Source organism: Equus asinus, chromosome 28 (genome assembly GCF_041296235.1).
Source record: "Equus asinus isolate D_3611 breed Donkey chromosome 28, EquAss-T2T_v2, whole genome shotgun sequence".
Lineage (NCBI taxonomy): Eukaryota > Metazoa > Chordata > Mammalia > Perissodactyla > Equidae > Equus > Equus asinus.
In genome coordinates this window covers 34,684,108-34,700,681 of record NC_091817.1, presented here as the reverse complement: position 1 = coordinate 34,700,681, position 16,574 = coordinate 34,684,108, and the positions used below count along the sequence as shown (strand labels likewise).

The window sequence follows — 16,574 nt, the reverse complement described above, 5'->3', positions numbered from 1 at the left end:
CAAGGTACTAGGATATGCTATAGATTGCTCTAAAGTCCCCTAAACAACCCATATGAATCTACATTTCATGGATTTTTCTAAATCAGTGTTCCTTGGCCATTTTGGAATCAAAGATCTCTTTAGGAATGTAATTTCCTTTCCTTTTTCCTTCCAAAATGCACTTGCCAACAAAAATTTATATGCAATTTCCGGGGCTCATGGGCCTCACCTAACACTTATCTGTGGACCCTCCAGCCTTTTTAGCCTACATGACCTCTTAAAGTCACAAATGATAGGACTATCCCTGTTCTCCTAGCATCATATATATTCATGATCACATTTCTTTTTAAAATACAGGATTCATTTACAGAGGATCTTTAAGAAAGATATGGGTGAATCAAGAAACACAGCAGACTGCTATGTATGGACTGCCCTACCCCTAAGTCTGTATGTAAGTTAATACGAGACCGGGGTGCTGAGGGTGGCTCATCTGTGCTAACGGAAGAACGACAAGGTAGCAGATGACCCAAAGGAATATAATCCACAAGCAAAATCACTACAAAATACAGCCAAGGACCACCCACCCCCACATTCCCATTATTCCCACCCTTAATGTAATCTGACAATAACTCTACTTACTCAGAATACAGTAACCTATATATATACATAAAGGATGCAAAATTTATATCTATAAAATGATTACCACTTTATAAAGAATGTTAATAGTCCCATTAGCCTTTATGTTTTACACTGATTTTATTGACTTCTACTTTTGAATACTGCCTAGGGAAGGTGACCTTTTCCAGGAAGCTAGTAAAATCAGTTCTGCTGAAATGCTTGTTTTGAAAAGACAAATCTATTTCAATGTGATTGATACACGAGAGAACAATGTGAGCATAATGTGAACTTTGTGTTTTCTTATGCATGATTTTGCCTTTGAGAAACACTAGATGAGCACAGAAGATTTCCCCTAGCTGAACCCAGTCAGTAGGAATACACAAAACCCACATACATCTACCAGCTACCTCAGTTGACTGCATGGTATACACCACACCCAAAGACATGTGGTGTTACAACTCCTGTCTGGTTTCAGATAAGCCTCCTTGCACTACTCCACAACAACACTCACAAACTCCAACCCTTCTGACACCTGCTTCCACAAGCAAATGTCAGGTCTTCTCGTGGAAATGTGCCATATTTATTGCAGTGTTAGGTATGTCAACCATTTAATGTGTAAAACTGCTACCATTTTTATTAGGTTCCTATTTTTTGTGGGTGTCACTGCCACATTTTTCAGTGTTATGCTCCTAATCCATTTTTCCCCATAAGCTCTGTGGTTTTTATTGTATGATTTTGCATAGCGTGGTGACTTTTAGGAACACATATTTTACAGCAGATCTGACTGTATTCTGAAATAAATGTCCTAACTTCTATTACTAAGCCAGATGTGTCTACTCCAATAGACACCAGCTTTATTCAATACCATTTCTCATTTAAATCAGGATGTCTGATCAGTGGACTGCATTGATCAGCCCTTCCAAGGCTGGTTCAGATACAGATATACATGAAGTTTTTAAGGCAAGGAAGGGAAGGTGGACCATCACCCACTGAGCATCTACAATGAGCTCATGTTTTAACTCATGTAGTCCTTGTCTCCATCTTTTAAAGTGAGAAAAGCCATCACCATGAGGAAAATGAGGTTCAGAGAAGCTAAGTAACTCTTACATGGCATTCAAACTCAGCTCTGACTTCCTAGCCCATGAGTTTTACCATGTCATGCTGAAAGGAAGAAAGGAGGACAATAAAAGTCAACTAGAATTTATAGGGAACCTACTACCCAGCAGACAAGGTACCAGGTGCCATCCCAATCCCCATCTTGAAGTGAACAGCTTTCACTAGCACTGGAGTCCTGGCAGGGGGCCCTGAAGAATCAAGACGACTGGGAAGGAATTATAATGGGCCCACCATGTTCATTTCTAGGCTCCATTTTCATCACAACCCTCTGCTCAGATCCAATCTACCAGAAGAGGCTGCACATTTTGCACTACTGGGAGGGTTAACCCTGGGAGCAGCAAGGACCGGTGGTTCCACACTCCCACTCTTCAAAAGGGATCAACTACTGGGTTGAGGACTAGAGTGCTATAAACACCATTAAAAGGCGCTCGAGAACATTTTCTGTCCTGGCCATTTTTGCTCTGGTTCTGGCTGAAGCGGATACTGGTGATTTAACCCAGGCCTGGCTCCTCCCACTGCAAAAGGAAGATCCTTGCACTTCATCCACTATTTTATTAAAAGGGCAGAATCTTCTGGCAAAAGTGGCAAGATGAAAATGCACGCTGGGTAAAGTTATAGATCTCCTTCTGGATGCCTTTCTGAATTAAAGACAAAAAGAGTAACAAACACTGCCAGCTCAAGAGGCTGCTGTCCCATCTGCAGGGATCTGGTTGGGACCTTTCAGCAGGAAAGGCAGGATGACATACTGTGGCTTCGCACCAGCTCTCCAAATTCCTCCTGGCTGCTCGCTCGGCAATAGAGCAGCTAATCTGATACCCTCTGTATTCATCTGAATTTGGAAATGAGGAAAGTCTTGAGAAAGTTACTTGGCTGAAAGATAAGGACTGAAATATGGAAGCTCCTCGAGGCAATGGCAGCAAACCACTCTTTTATAACCTTTGTTCCTACAGAGACTTATGTAGCTGAGGGCTCCCCAGCAATCCCTAAGAAGTTAGCTATATCCTTCCCTCCCTTGACAATTTTGTGGCACAAAAGCACTAACAAAATTAGTTTGCTCCTGTTGCAGTTGCTATTTGGGAAACTGTCCATAACATGTGGGTGAGGCTACCTCTTTAATAAAGACAAAATATTTGTTGTAGCAATTAGAGATAAAAGGTGCTTATACACATTTTTCTGTATTCCAATAATTTTTTGTTACAATTTTCATCTTTATTATAAGTAGTCTCTACTTTTGACTTCTTCTATATTTCATTTGAGGTAAGGAGAAAACTGGTTTTATTATACTTTGGCTAATATTTTAATTTGAAGATGAGGTAATACTTAAAATTCCATAAAGTAAATGCCTATAATCGTCACAGTGGTGTTCCCACACACTGCCAGAAAGGAAACCAGTGTGAAGTGCTCTTTGTTTATATTCAAGAGTTACGGTGGCTCTTTCCCAGCCTAGACAAGACCTGTCCATCCTATCTTTGATCCCAGCTGATCCTAGAAATGAAAGTCTCTCTTTCAGGGACTGTTATTGTCCAGCAAATCTCAATGTCCTTCTGTGAACCCTCTCAACAGGCTTAGCTAGAAAAATAGTTTCCAGAGGAACAAGACCTTTCTTCCATTACCTTTCTTGATATCTACATTTTGCCTTTTATAAAACTGAACTCCTGCTCAGATTAAATGTCCATGTGGGTCCTCCCTGATCCATGACCTGGCCTAGCTGCTTTTCTTAGAGAACTCTCAACTCCTCCCTTACCTGCATGGCTCCTCAGAATTCATACATATCTCTTCCCTGCACTTGTGCAGCACAGTCGGTCAATTCTGTCGTCAAACGAGCCTCCCGATTTTCATTTCTCCTCAGGAGCTGCTGACCCGCATAGATTAAGCCTTCCGACTGTCTTGGCTCGGTCTCCCCATGCCAAGAAAGCGATACTGGTAGCAACCTTTCATCAGCATATCCCTGTCAGGGGTTAGGTTTTTGTCCCTTATAAGCATCTTCTTTATGCTGAGATTAAAAGCCTTTTCAATCAAACTACCCATGGGTCTCAATACGGCATCCTGGTCACGTGGGTCATATCCTCTCTCATTGAATAGCTTTCTTTGATGCTCTCAGGAACAGTGTTCAAAGCAGCAAGCTTGTTTCAGGTCCCTTCCCAACACATTGCTCCTTGGCCTTCAATGAGTAACATTCAGTTGGACCACAGACTACACAGGGTCTCTGTATTTGAAAGTACTTAAAAAGTAGTCTCCAATTTCAATTAATTTTAGGTACTTTTTTTTAACCTAAATTACCTTTGCTCCTACGGGTTTTAACTGCCTTTTATTCAGTTGTATATCTTCCACATCCATGCCCCAAAGCCCCCACCATCACCATCATTAAAAGGATAAAGGCTAAAAATTCCATTATTAGGATGACATCCAATCATTTCTCTCCTGTGTTATCTGAAAGGAAAGTGTCTTGTCACCTGAACCACATTTTCTTGTGGAAGGTTTTATAAAACGTCTTCAGGAAATTACTTCTCAATTACCTGCCACTACAGTTTAGATTCAACCATCCTGATCAACATCCTTCTTGGTCAGGTTCCCTTGTGTTTGAACAGAATCACAGTTTCACCAAAAGTAGGATTAAATTTGAAAAAGATTAAAGCTAGATGAGGATTTCAGGTTAGAATCAGAGATGATATCAACATGCTCAAAAATGCTTAGTAAGAACAATATTAATTTGTTTTATTAATTTGCTCTCTTTTATTAACACAGGCACTGGTCATAAATACAGCTGACTCTCAATCAAAATTCACTCTCTCCATTAGAAAATAAAGGCCAGAACCCTTACCCATCTCAAAGAAAAGATGCTTTGCTGGTTACTTAGACAAAACTAAACTTCAGAAAATTACACAGTAAGTACTCAAGTATTCTTAAAGCTGCCTACATAGAGGTTCAACTCCCCACAGGCAAAAGCTACACGGAATTCATATTTTCTTATTTTAGGCTCCTGTAATAAGTGACTCTGAACCAAATCCTATTCCCCAAGCTTTGGCCACTTCCTAGGTGAACCATAAGATTTATTTCCTCTGTAGGGACGTCTTCAGACTGTTTTGTGAGTCAGAAATCTGTGCGCAATGGAACACATCTCCTGCTGACTGTTTTCATTGCTTCAGTAGGTCCTTTGTCAACTGGGTAGGAAATGTGTTAAACCCAGTCCTTCCCCCCAAGAACCCTTCTTGAAATACTAAGCTTTCTTTTAAATCTGAGCACACTAATCCCATTTTAAAAACTATTGACGACCAGCACTTTATGTCCTTTAAGCAGAGGACGGCTCAAAGCAGCTACCGGGGCTTCTGAATTAGTCTGTTTTTCTTCTTCTTCAACCATTCCATTTTCTTTGCCTTGGAAAAGTCTCCAAAGCTCTTCAATGGAAGTTCATGACATTAAAACATATGCTTTCACCGAGAGGCAAAATAATTCCTGGAGATGCTGTCTACAAAAAAATTTTTTTAACATTTTTGCAGATAAAAGATTTTGCAGACAAATTTGGCAATGTAAAGAAATAGTCGCTCTTTAAAAAATAGCTGGTGGGAGCAAAAATGGGCGTACTCTTTTAAAGGGCAATTTGGCACCTTAGTCAAAAACCTTTCCTACGTGAATACCCTTTAACTCAGCAACTCTGCTTCTAGGACAGATCCTGAAGAAATAATTATGTGTCAAAGACTTAGCTGTAAGTGCATCTGTCACAGTATGCAACAGCATGTTAAAGGAAAACTGGAAACAACCTAAATGCCCAAAAATGGAGGATTAGTAAAATAAATCATATTATTTCTATAATGAGTATTCAGTCATTGAAATTAACATTGTAGATAATATTGACTTGCTCTCACGATTACAATGTATTGGGTGGAAAAAGCAAGTTAAAAAATAACATACATAAGAATCAAAATTTTGTTTAAAAATTATATAAATGCACTGTTCTTCATAAACCTAAAGTGCCATCGATTGTAAGATGATGTAACATACCACTAAGAAAGAAAAAGACACTGCCAATTAAACTATGACACTCTGAGTTAAAACATGAAATAACAGAAAATATCAAAATCAACAAAACGTGGGGGTGTATGTGTACTAAATTTTAACAATTTCAGAATTTTAGACAAGAGACAAAAGGCACATGAAGAAGATTAACAAATTTGACTATTTAAAATTTTGAAATCCTGTACAATAAAAGGCAACATAAAAAAGTGAAAAGAAAAACCACAGGCCAGGAGAAAATATTTGCAACACACATAATTGACAAGTGATTAGTATCCAGCATATGTTAAGAAATCCTGCAGATTCAAGAGAAAAAGACAAACAGCCAAACAGAAAAATGAACAAAAATACATGAATAGCCAATTCACAAAAAAGGAAACCAAAGAACCAAATAAAACACATGTATTAGGAGGTTCAATATCGATAGTTATTAAGGAAATTCAAATTAAAATCACAAAGAGATACCATTCACACCCATCAGACTGGCCAAAGTGAAAAAAAATCTGACAATACTAAGTTTCAGCAGGAATGCTTACGCATGTTCACGGGAGTGTGAACTGGTGAGCTGACTCCAAAAAGCAATTTGACAGTATCTACTAAAACTGAAGATCTTCATCCCCTACAATGCAGAAATTCCAGTTCCAGCACATGCCTTAAAGAAACATTTACCCAAAAAGTCATGCACAGAAAAACTTCATTGTAGCACTGTTTATCATTGTAAAGAGATAATTATAACATAAATAAATATAAGATATATTTTTATTTTATATCTATATATGATATATAATATATAAATATAGTAAATATAAATTTTAATTATAACATAAATGAATTTTAACCTGTTCATACAACAAAACACCATATGGCAGTTTTAATGAATGTACCCAATTCCATGGATCTCTGCGTATAAGGAAAGGGATGAGGGAGGGGTGCACAGGGACTTTCAACCATATTGATAAGATCTTCTTCATCAAGAAGTTAAAAAAAGGGGAGGTGTACAGCATAATGCTAAAGTTTGACAAAGCTGGGTGGTGAGCCCACAGGTATTTCTTATGTTAGTCTCCATTCTTGTCTGCAAGCTTAAATATTTTACAACAAAACAGTAAATTTTAAAAGCACATACTATAAGATTATCAAATTTTGGTAGATGCGTTTTTATGGGAGTGCGTCTGTACACGTGGTCTCCGGCAAATTGTTTAAGGTTTCCTCATTTGCCAAATGAGTGGCTCCCACACAGTGTTGTGAAGACTGCGTGAAATAATCCACGTAGGAAACTTCTCCCTCTCCAACACACTGGAAACGTTTAACACACGTTAGCTGTTATTAATGGTCAGGAAAAAAAAAGACCCAAGGTGCATGAAAAGCACCAATAGTTAAATCTGGGTGTTTATTTGTTATTGTTGTTTTTCTTCTTCTCTCCTCTCCTATTTTTTTCTAATTAAAAACAAAACTTTAAAAACTTTTAAGTGCTACTGAGAATGAAATCATTTATTTTTCCAGTTCTTTGACAAACACTTCTCACTCCATCTCCCTAGAAGCCAAGTACCATGCTGGGTGCTGGAGATACAGACACAGACACAGTAACCCTGCTCTTGAGGAGCTCTCAAGAAGGTGAAGTAAAAATGAAAATTCATAACTACACAGGAATACATACATATGGTAGGGTAAGAACGTCTCGTGGGCCTCTAACAACAGTAGAATTTGGAAATGAGGCTTTCATTCTGAGAGGAAGAGGAGGAAGCCAGCATACGTACTAATCGGTAATACACCTAAGTGTGTAATAATCCTTGCAGAGTCAAGAACTAAACCGTATTTTGCAAAAAGACACAGATTCTGCCAATACAATCCTCTAATCCAGTGCTGATCAAAGTATGGTCCACGACCCAACCTGTTTGTTACTGCTCAGAGACCAGAAAAGTACAGAAGTTTCAAAGCATTTGGAAACTTTTGTACCAATTTAACATTGCCACGACATCCAAATATGTGATCAACAGATTCATCTCATTGAATACAGTAAAGAACAAAAGTAAGGATTTGTAACAGATGGAAAATTAAAAAATTAAAACAAACCAATAGGAAAAAAAGGATTGGTTCTCCACAGATAGTTTGAGAAACGCTGTTTTAAAACTCCTTGGGTAAAGATATTTGGCCAGTGCCAAAAATGAGTTTGGAATGAAATTCAATGGCAGCGGCTGGTTTATAACTTAGCAGAGAAGCTCCAACTTCCACCGTCTCTTAAAGTGTCTCTATAAACAAAACATCAGAGAACTCTTAGAAGGTTGTCATCCTTGATAGTGTCTCAAAGACCACCTGGAGAAAGGGTCTCTGGATCTCCACAATTGGGCGGGGGGTAGGGGAGATGCAGATCTGAAAAATCTAGAGAACACCCCTCCTCAATTAATCCTACTCTGAGGCAGGAAACGGGCAGGGCAGCCAATGACTGCGGGAGAAAAAGGATGGTGTGAACCGGCAGTGCTGAGGTAAGTCGGCAGTCCAAACACAACGGCCTCCCTTATGTAAGAAACCACAGCAGAGCGCGGGCTGCCAGGGTGAAATAATGTGCCTCTGTGTGTGAGGGACTGAGTGAGCTCCAGAGCCGGGGACACGCTGGGAGTTTATCTAAGCCATGTACACACAGTCTGTTAATGAGCATTCGGTCCCCAAAGTGGGCTCGGTGCTGATAAAAACCAGATGTAGGGCCAGCGATCAAAGTGGCCTCACTCCCCACTGCCTGGACCGCTATCTACCATGTCTCCCGAGCCTTCCGGGAACCCCTCCTTTAATGGGTATTTGCAAACTGAAAACGCCACACCCTTCCAGCTGTTTTCTTTCGTGTTAATTAAACTAAAAGGTACCGAAAGCAGGAGGGTTTGGAGACGGAGAAAGAGAAAAGGGCTGAGGGGTGTTCTATTTGGACCTCTTGCAGCCTAGCTTGTGGTAGCCCTCACTCCTTAAAATGTACAGCTGCATGTGACATATTTATGACCAGTCTCACCTGCTGCAAATTTCGGAAAGGCAATGCAGCAACTGGACAAATAGGCCCTTGGGATCCCCAAGTGAACCCTGCTCGATTGCTCCATAAAGGAGGCTGAAGGAGTTGAGACGATGAAGTCGGAAAGAGACAAAGTCAGCCGGATCCTTGAAAAAGCAATCTAGTGTAGCTCAGAAATGCCTCAGCAAAGAGGAGACATGCTCCACAGTATATCTCCCAGTACATGAGGACCCCTAGTGAGCAGGGAAGAGCATCTTCGATCCTATGAGAGACGTATATTTGAACCCAAAGCCAGTCAACCCAGTGAATGACAGCATTAGGCTCTTACTCTTGGGAAGAAAATATAATATTCCTGTCATAGTTGCTCTTTATTTGAGGCCTCAAAGCAGCAGAAAACGTTCGTCCAGGTGGTGAAAAAAAAAAAAAGATAGCATGTAAATTTATCCATTACAAATCCATCTCACGGTCCCACACTGTGCCAGGCTCCCTGCCATCTTGATGTTTATAGCCTAGCAGGGCAGAGAGACACGAAACAAGCAACTGGGGGAGAAGAGTTACAGTACACAGGTGGTTTAACCTAGTGTACCAGGAAGGGCCGATTAAGCTGAAACTTGAAAATGGATAAGAACTAATGGACAAAGTGTGAAGAAGGTTTCAGAAAGAGCGACCAGCATGGTAGAGGGTCCCAAGTCCAGAGAAAGGGTGGTACGTTTGTCAAACTAAAATAAGTTACTTTGGCTAGAGCTTAGATAGCAAAGCAGAGAAGTGTCTTCCATGGAAGGCTTGAGGGGTAGGTGTGGTCATATCATGCAGGGCTTTTTTTGGCCTTACTAAGGAATTGAGAATTTATCGCTGTAGACAATAGGTAGTGACTGCGGCATTCTAAGTGGTGAAATGTCAAGCTCAGAGTTTTATTTAAAAAGATTAAACACGGTCCCCTGACTCCTGAAGCCAAGATACCAAGAATATCCCATCTTGTCTGGATCTCCTAAACTTGTAAATAAGCTGGGATGGGGATGGTGAGTCTACGAATTGGAAGGGTTGCTGTAGAAAGTGTGCCCTGTCTGGGCTGCCATCACAGAGGAGCTAATGATGAGGATTTTTAGGCTGCTTAATTTTAAAATGGTTTATGATGAGGATTTTTAGGCTGGTTACTTTTAAAACTACAGATGAGAAGCAGGCTCCGAGGACTGGAATTTTGCTTGCCCTTTGGAGAGACATTTGCGTTTGTGAAGGAAGGGGGGGATGAGCTTGTAGGGACCTGAAATTGGCTACCCCAAGGTATGACTCTTTGGCATCGGGATTGTTTTGGGCTGATTGCTTTTGATAAACTGGGACAGGGAAGGAGGCTCTGGGGAATGGAACTTGCCCTTGTTGGGACACATTTACATTTGTAAGGTAAATCTCTATCTGTAAAAGGTACCTCCTTCTCTGTACCAGGAAGAAGAAGAGAGATGACCTTATCCCTAGAAACTCTTAATGGAGAAGGCAAGAACTTAAATTGGTTGCTGTCTGGCAATCTCATGTAACTGATTTAGGATGGTGGCTTCTGACCTTTACTTAATCCGATTTGATTCTTGTCTAAAAGTCATGGGATCACCCAACGACCAGACCCCACCTGCACTGATATCATTTTAACTTTTTTTCATGTTCTTTCCTTTGTCTTCGTAAAGAGATGACTCACATACCTATGCCTTAAATTTAGCCCTAACCCTCAACTCGGGGCAGCAGCAGGAGGTCTGACTGCCCGTGGGCCCTGTCCCCATGCACCAGCTCTGCCTGCCCATGGGTCCTGTCCCCATGCCAGCGGGGGCAGCAGCAGCAGCCCTGCCTGCCCATGGGCCCTGTCCCCATGCCAGCGGGGGCAGCAGAAGCAGCGGCAGCAGAAGCTCTGACTGCCCATGGGTCCTGTCCCCATGCTACACTATTCTCTAAATAAAAGAGCACTACTGCCAGATCTTAAGAGTCTAAGAAATCTTTCTTTCGACTCCTCGGCTCACCGACCCCGCATCACTAACTGAAAGCCTGCCATCCTCACTGCCACACACTCAGCAGTGCTGGTGGCAATTGCCTGTTAGGCAGCTGATGATCTCCAGGCCCTGAGACAGCCCGAGAAGTACCAGAGCTTCCAGCTGTCTTAGGGATGGGCACCTGGAAGCCTGTCCGGGCTGGAAAACTGGATCCCAGTACCCTTCTCTGGACCATCATGTGTGTTAAAGTGGGGAGCGGCCTCCCCAGGCCCGCACACGGGCCTCATCACGTTCTAAATGCTCCAAGGAAAAGATGCTGTTCAAACTCTACCTCAAAAAAGTGTTTGAGCCTCTGGCGGGGTGGGGGAGGAGAATCGGCTTCCCTGCTGCTCCCTCTGCCAAACTGAGAATAAAGAGCGTTTTCAGGGCCTGGAGTTTTCCAGCTGCCTGGAAACAGGAAGAGCCCAATCCCAGAGAACAGTAACCCTCACACACGCCCTACATAAAGACACGTTGAGCCATTAGCCCTAATTGCCTGTGACTGACACAGGAGTGAGGCCGGCCTTCCAGGCATTTGCTCAGTGGAAAGAAAACAAACAGCTCACAGGGGAAACAGGCGGCCATTTTCTCTCCTTCCTGCCAAAATGATTCTGTTCTGTTCCCCCCAAATTACAGCATACAGATTTGAAATTATAAACCAAAAAACGTCTTTCGAGTATTCCTTACCACATACGAGAGAGGAAAGAAATCTCTGTAGAGACGAGCTGGACTTGGTTATTAATCTTTTCACAAAATCAAAAACTTCACAAAAAAACTTTTCAGAGCTGCTTCTCAATACCCCCAGTTCTCTCCAGGTTTGAGGTATTAAGAACTATTTGCAACACTTTTCATTTGTTCATCATACCTTATTAAGAAATGAGTTAGGTAGTGTGCCAAATGCTAAGAATGTAATATGTATGCGGTAAAAATCGTATATGCCTTCAGATTTAGGATTTTTGTTTTAACACCTGGGTTTTTCAAAGTGGCTTAAGAACAATACAGCATATTATATATCAAGCAAGAAATCATCCATCCTTCCCTTTTCCTTTACGAATTACACAGGCTCAGAGGACCTACCCATACCCAGCACCACTGCCACCACTGGCGAGATCACAGTGACTGTGGCAACATGGACATTGATTTCCTTGGTACCAAACTGATAACCAGGATGGACAGTGGGACCACAACAGGACTGGCCCTGACTATAATGGTAGTCCTGAGATAAGACTTCATTTCCCAGTTCGGAACCATTCCCTTCTTTTATGGGTCCTTCACAACCACTTCAAAAATATCATTCACCAGGTGTAACACCCACCAATGGATGAGTGCTTCAAAGCCATCTTATTTGAGCCCCTTAACTGCCTGGGGAGATATGCATGATTATTACCTTACACCTTACTGAGACAGTAAGTCACCAAAGCAAGGTCACATGGGGTGGGGCAGGGATTCAAACCCAGATCTATTTGATTCCCAGGTCCATGCTCTTAATCTCTACTCACTATATAGCCAAATTTGAACTTCCCTTTGGCTTATTGGGGCCATCTTCTTATCATCCAAGGTCTTTACCATCAGATTTAATTCCGAACTTAAAGGATAGCAAGAAAACTAGTAGCCATGTTACTATCAGCCCTGGCGAAGGGAACAACATACAGTAATATTCAGAGCCTAAAGTCCTCCATAGGCTCTTAAAATAAAATTCAAGAGAGAAAAGTTGTTTTCTAAGCAGGATCTAGGCGAACACCTTCCAAAGACTTAGGAAGACAAAATGAGCTCCTTGTTCCCTAAAAGCTGTACTCTTTGAGTCAAGCTGTTCACTTCAAGGCACGGTATAAGGTAGCATTGATTCTGTCCCAGATGATTTCGATTCTCTTTAAGATTTATGCAGAACAAGCAGTTCTTCCACACCTCCCTCGTCCTATGCACGTCAGCCTCCCCAGAGACTACCACTAGGTAATAAATAGCCATGTTGTTCCTGCCCTGGTGAAGGAGCCTCAGTCTTTGGTACAGGAAGCACTGTTGTGGGACAGAAAGCTACTTACCCAGCAGGCAGAGCATCAGGCGCCTGGGCAGCCGCTGGTAGCTGCTGTGTGCCCGAAGTGCTGGGCTCCTCTCCTTCAGCCGGTGTGGCTGGGGTAGGGAGAGGCGCTGCAGTGGAGTTCGGGGTCACACTAGACGTTGCAGCAGGTGGGGATGTCACACCAACAACAGAGGGTTCTTCGGGATCTGTGGCTGCAGCAGGTTCATCATTCACTGAAAATACAGAAATCCTATTTTAAAGATCCACTCAGACTTGTGTGCGCATTTACTAGGTTTTTCACTAATGTAATAACACAGTACCTACAATGTTGCCATGCATGTCTCTGCAACAGCAAAAAAGTTTTACAAAACATAACTTTGGAAATTGCATCAAGTCAGTAACAGCCTGTTTGAAGAAAACTGGGAGACGGATCTGAAGTAAATAGATTGAATATTACCTCTTTTATATAACTTTATTAAATTTTTCTAACATACTGTGGTTACATGTATTGCAATAAAAGAGTAGCAGGAAAGAGGAAGATAACAGGGAAGTGTGCTGCTAAATGAAGCAAGGCCAATGCCAAGTCTATAGGGTCATATACTTTTCTTCAAATGTGTCATTTGTCTGCTAGGCAAGAATAGCACCTTCCTTCAAAAAGCTCCACATACTCTTAGAGGCAGGAAACTTCCAATAATGTGCCTGTTCTTTTAAAGACTCATGCTCAAAGTAGGGAGCAAGGATTAACAGTCTAGATGAAAAAGATGGGGCTCTGGAGATAAGGGACTTGTCTCCAAGGTAACAATAGACAAAGACAGAAGTGAAATAAGCTGGTTCTCGAGTCTCCTTATTTCTCCATCTCTTCATTTCTTTGATGATCACTCATGTTCACAAGAACCCCAAGGCAATACAATATCCTCTCACTCAAAAAGGGATCAAACAAGGTTTCAAAGAATTGGAATTCTTTGAAAACAGATAAGCCATATGCAGAGAATTTTCTACATATGTGACTGCATGTGTACATTTATACTAGAATTTCATAACAAGACCCCACAGTTGTCATTTAGCCTCATCTTTCTAATTCGAAAATTCTTTTTGCAGTTTCCCTAAAAAAGAGCTATGCAGATTCTTGAACATTTCTTCCGACAAGGAGCTCACTGCAGAGCCATTCCACTGTTGAACAGATGCACCCACCAGAAAGGTTTTCTTTATGTTAAGCTGAATTCCACTAGCTGGTCTTAGTCCCTACCCCAGCCCCCACCCCCACTCAATACAAAATTATTATCTGGCCACCCTGTTCTCATTCACTTTCTCTTTTCCAGTAAAAAGGGCTACTATTTCTTTAACGTTTCTAGGTGATCCCCTTCTTACCACCTGGTTGCCCTCTTCTAGGCATCTTCGTCTACTGCCTCTCCTAAATAATGATATCAGGAACTGAACCTAATAAATCAGATACCATCAGACCAGCAGAGTCAGATTGCCAATATAAATGATCTTAGTTAACATTTACAGAACACCAGTATGCTCCAGGCAAAGTGCAATGCATTTTGGATTATCTCATTTAAGCCTCACATGCAACCCCATGAGTTAGGTACAATTAATTTCCTCCCATTTTACAGCTGAGGAAACTGAGACTCAAAGAGGTTAAATAACCCACCAGGGTCACAGGGCACCTAATTCACACCCCTGCTGTCTGCCTCCAGAGCCGGAACCACTACCTATGTTCTGCTTCTCCCTCTCCACACATCCTCTAATGTGACCCAGGATTAAAATGACTCTGAAGCAACCACATGCCTATTGGCTAACATGAGACTGGTGGTCAGCAGAAACTAAAATTTCTTCCAACATGATGTGATGCTAAGCTTGATCTTAACTTACGGATAAGAGCCTAGGGACCACCCATGATTAATTCATTTGCTTTCTCCCCAGTATACGAAATACTGTCTGGCACATGGACTAAATTAGCTGTTTAATAAATGACTACATCTTGTGCAACTGATGTTTCCCCAACATAAATGCAAGACTTTTTATTTATATTCTTATACTATCTCAGAGGAGTTAGTAAAACACAACAGATGGCAATTCTCTTTAGGCAAATCTATAAATTTTACTCAATTCCAAGAAAAAAAACCATCATTACTTTTTTGAGAACTAAATAAATTCATTCTAAAATTTATCAGGAAAACCAAATACAGAAGAATAGCCATGACAACTCTAAAGACAAAAAGTATTCTGTGTATGTGTAAGGGGGAGTTGGTTCTCTAAAGCATTAACGCATATTATGAAACTACAACAATTAAAACAATGGGGCACTGATACATGAATAGACAGACGTCAATTAAATAAACAAGAATACACATTGGAATTTAGTATGTGATAAAGGTAGCATTTAAATGACTGCAGAAAAGACAGATTATTCAATAAACGGTGCTGTGACAACTGGGTAGTGTACTGGACAAAAACTGAGTTACATCCCTACCTGACTCCTTCTATCAAAAAAAAAATTCCAGATGGATGACAGATTTTGCAATAAAAATGAAACAACAGAGGAACTAAAGAAAACAGAGGAGAATATTTTTATAATCTCAAAGTGGAAAAGACTTTTTTGAAGTATCACACAAAACCTAGAAGTCATAAAAGATCGATGAATTCAACTACATTAAATTTTTAAAAATCTAAATGGCAAAAAAAATCATAAGCAAAATTAAAATCAAAAGAAAAACAACAGACTGGGAAAAATTATCATCAACTCATATTACAGACCAATGACTAATTTCTTTGGTATGAAAAGAACCTCTACAAATCAATAAGAAAAAGACCAAAGATATACAGACACACTTCACAATTAAGGAAATACAAATTACCCTGAAACATACAAAAAGATGCTCAATCTCAATTATGAGACAAGAAATGCAAGACTATAATGAAATACCATTTTTTAACCCATCAGATTGGCAAGAGTGAAAATATTTAATCACACACTGATAAGAGTATTAAGATAGGCCATCCCTGGTGGCCTAGTGGTTAAGTTCGGCAGCCCAGGTTCAGGTTCGGTTCTGGGCACAGATCTACACCACTTGCCTATGAGTGGCCATGCTGTGCTGGCAGCTCATATACAGAAAGAAGAAGACTGGCAGTGGATGTTAGTTCAGGGCAAATCTTCCTCAGCAAAAAAAAAAAAAAGAGAGAGAATTAGGAAAAACTGGTATTTTCACATACTGCTGGTAGGAGTAGAAATTGCTAGAACCTCTATGGGTGCAGTTGGAAAAGAAAAATTTAAATGCAATCATTGGTAGGTGGGTAGGGGTGCTGAGTGGGAGTGAGTGCAGAAAAGAGAGGTGGGGGTGCTATATATGAAATTAAAATGGCCACAAGTCAATAACAGTTGAAGCTGGGTGACGGGTTCACTATAATATTGTTTTTACTTTTGTAAATATTCAATGCTTGTGGCACAGATGGAGTAGTATACTCCCGTCAGGAGCTACATAATAATACTGCAAAACAGTAATATTCTAATTCTGCAAAGTAGTAATATTCTTATTCTATCATGCCTATAAAGAGAAACTTTCCCTTAGGAACTATTTGGCTACCTTGAAGTTCAGTTTGTAAAGAAAAGATAGGAGTCTTTCCTTTTATAGCCATGTGCTGCATAAAATGACGGACTGCATATCTGACGGTGGTCCCGTAAGATCAGTACCATATAGCCTAGGTGTGTAGTAGGCTGTACCATCCAGGCTTGTGTACGTACACTCTGATGTTCGCACAGTGACAAGATTGCCTAATGATGCATTTCTCAGAATGTATCCCCGCTGTTGAGCGACACATGGCTGTCTTT

The 16,574-nt window shown here is 40.9% G+C and overlaps 1 protein-coding gene across 5 annotated transcripts in view; it reads right to left on the bottom strand.

Moving 5' to 3' along the window:
* Window positions 1-16,574, bottom strand: part of WWP2 (WW domain containing E3 ubiquitin protein ligase 2) — a 136,561-nt gene that overhangs the window by 29,975 nt on the left and 90,012 nt on the right. For all 5 annotated transcript variants that reach the window (XR_011498992.1, XR_011498993.1, XM_044760996.2 and 2 more), the window contains one exon: window positions 12,765-12,975. Coding sequence is in view for 3 of the 5 variants with exons in the window: in XM_044760996.2 (XP_044616931.1) it covers window positions 12,765-12,975 (211 nt within the window). In the remaining 2 variants the exon portion in view is untranslated. The remainder of the gene's footprint in view (window positions 1-12,764; window positions 12,976-16,574) is intronic.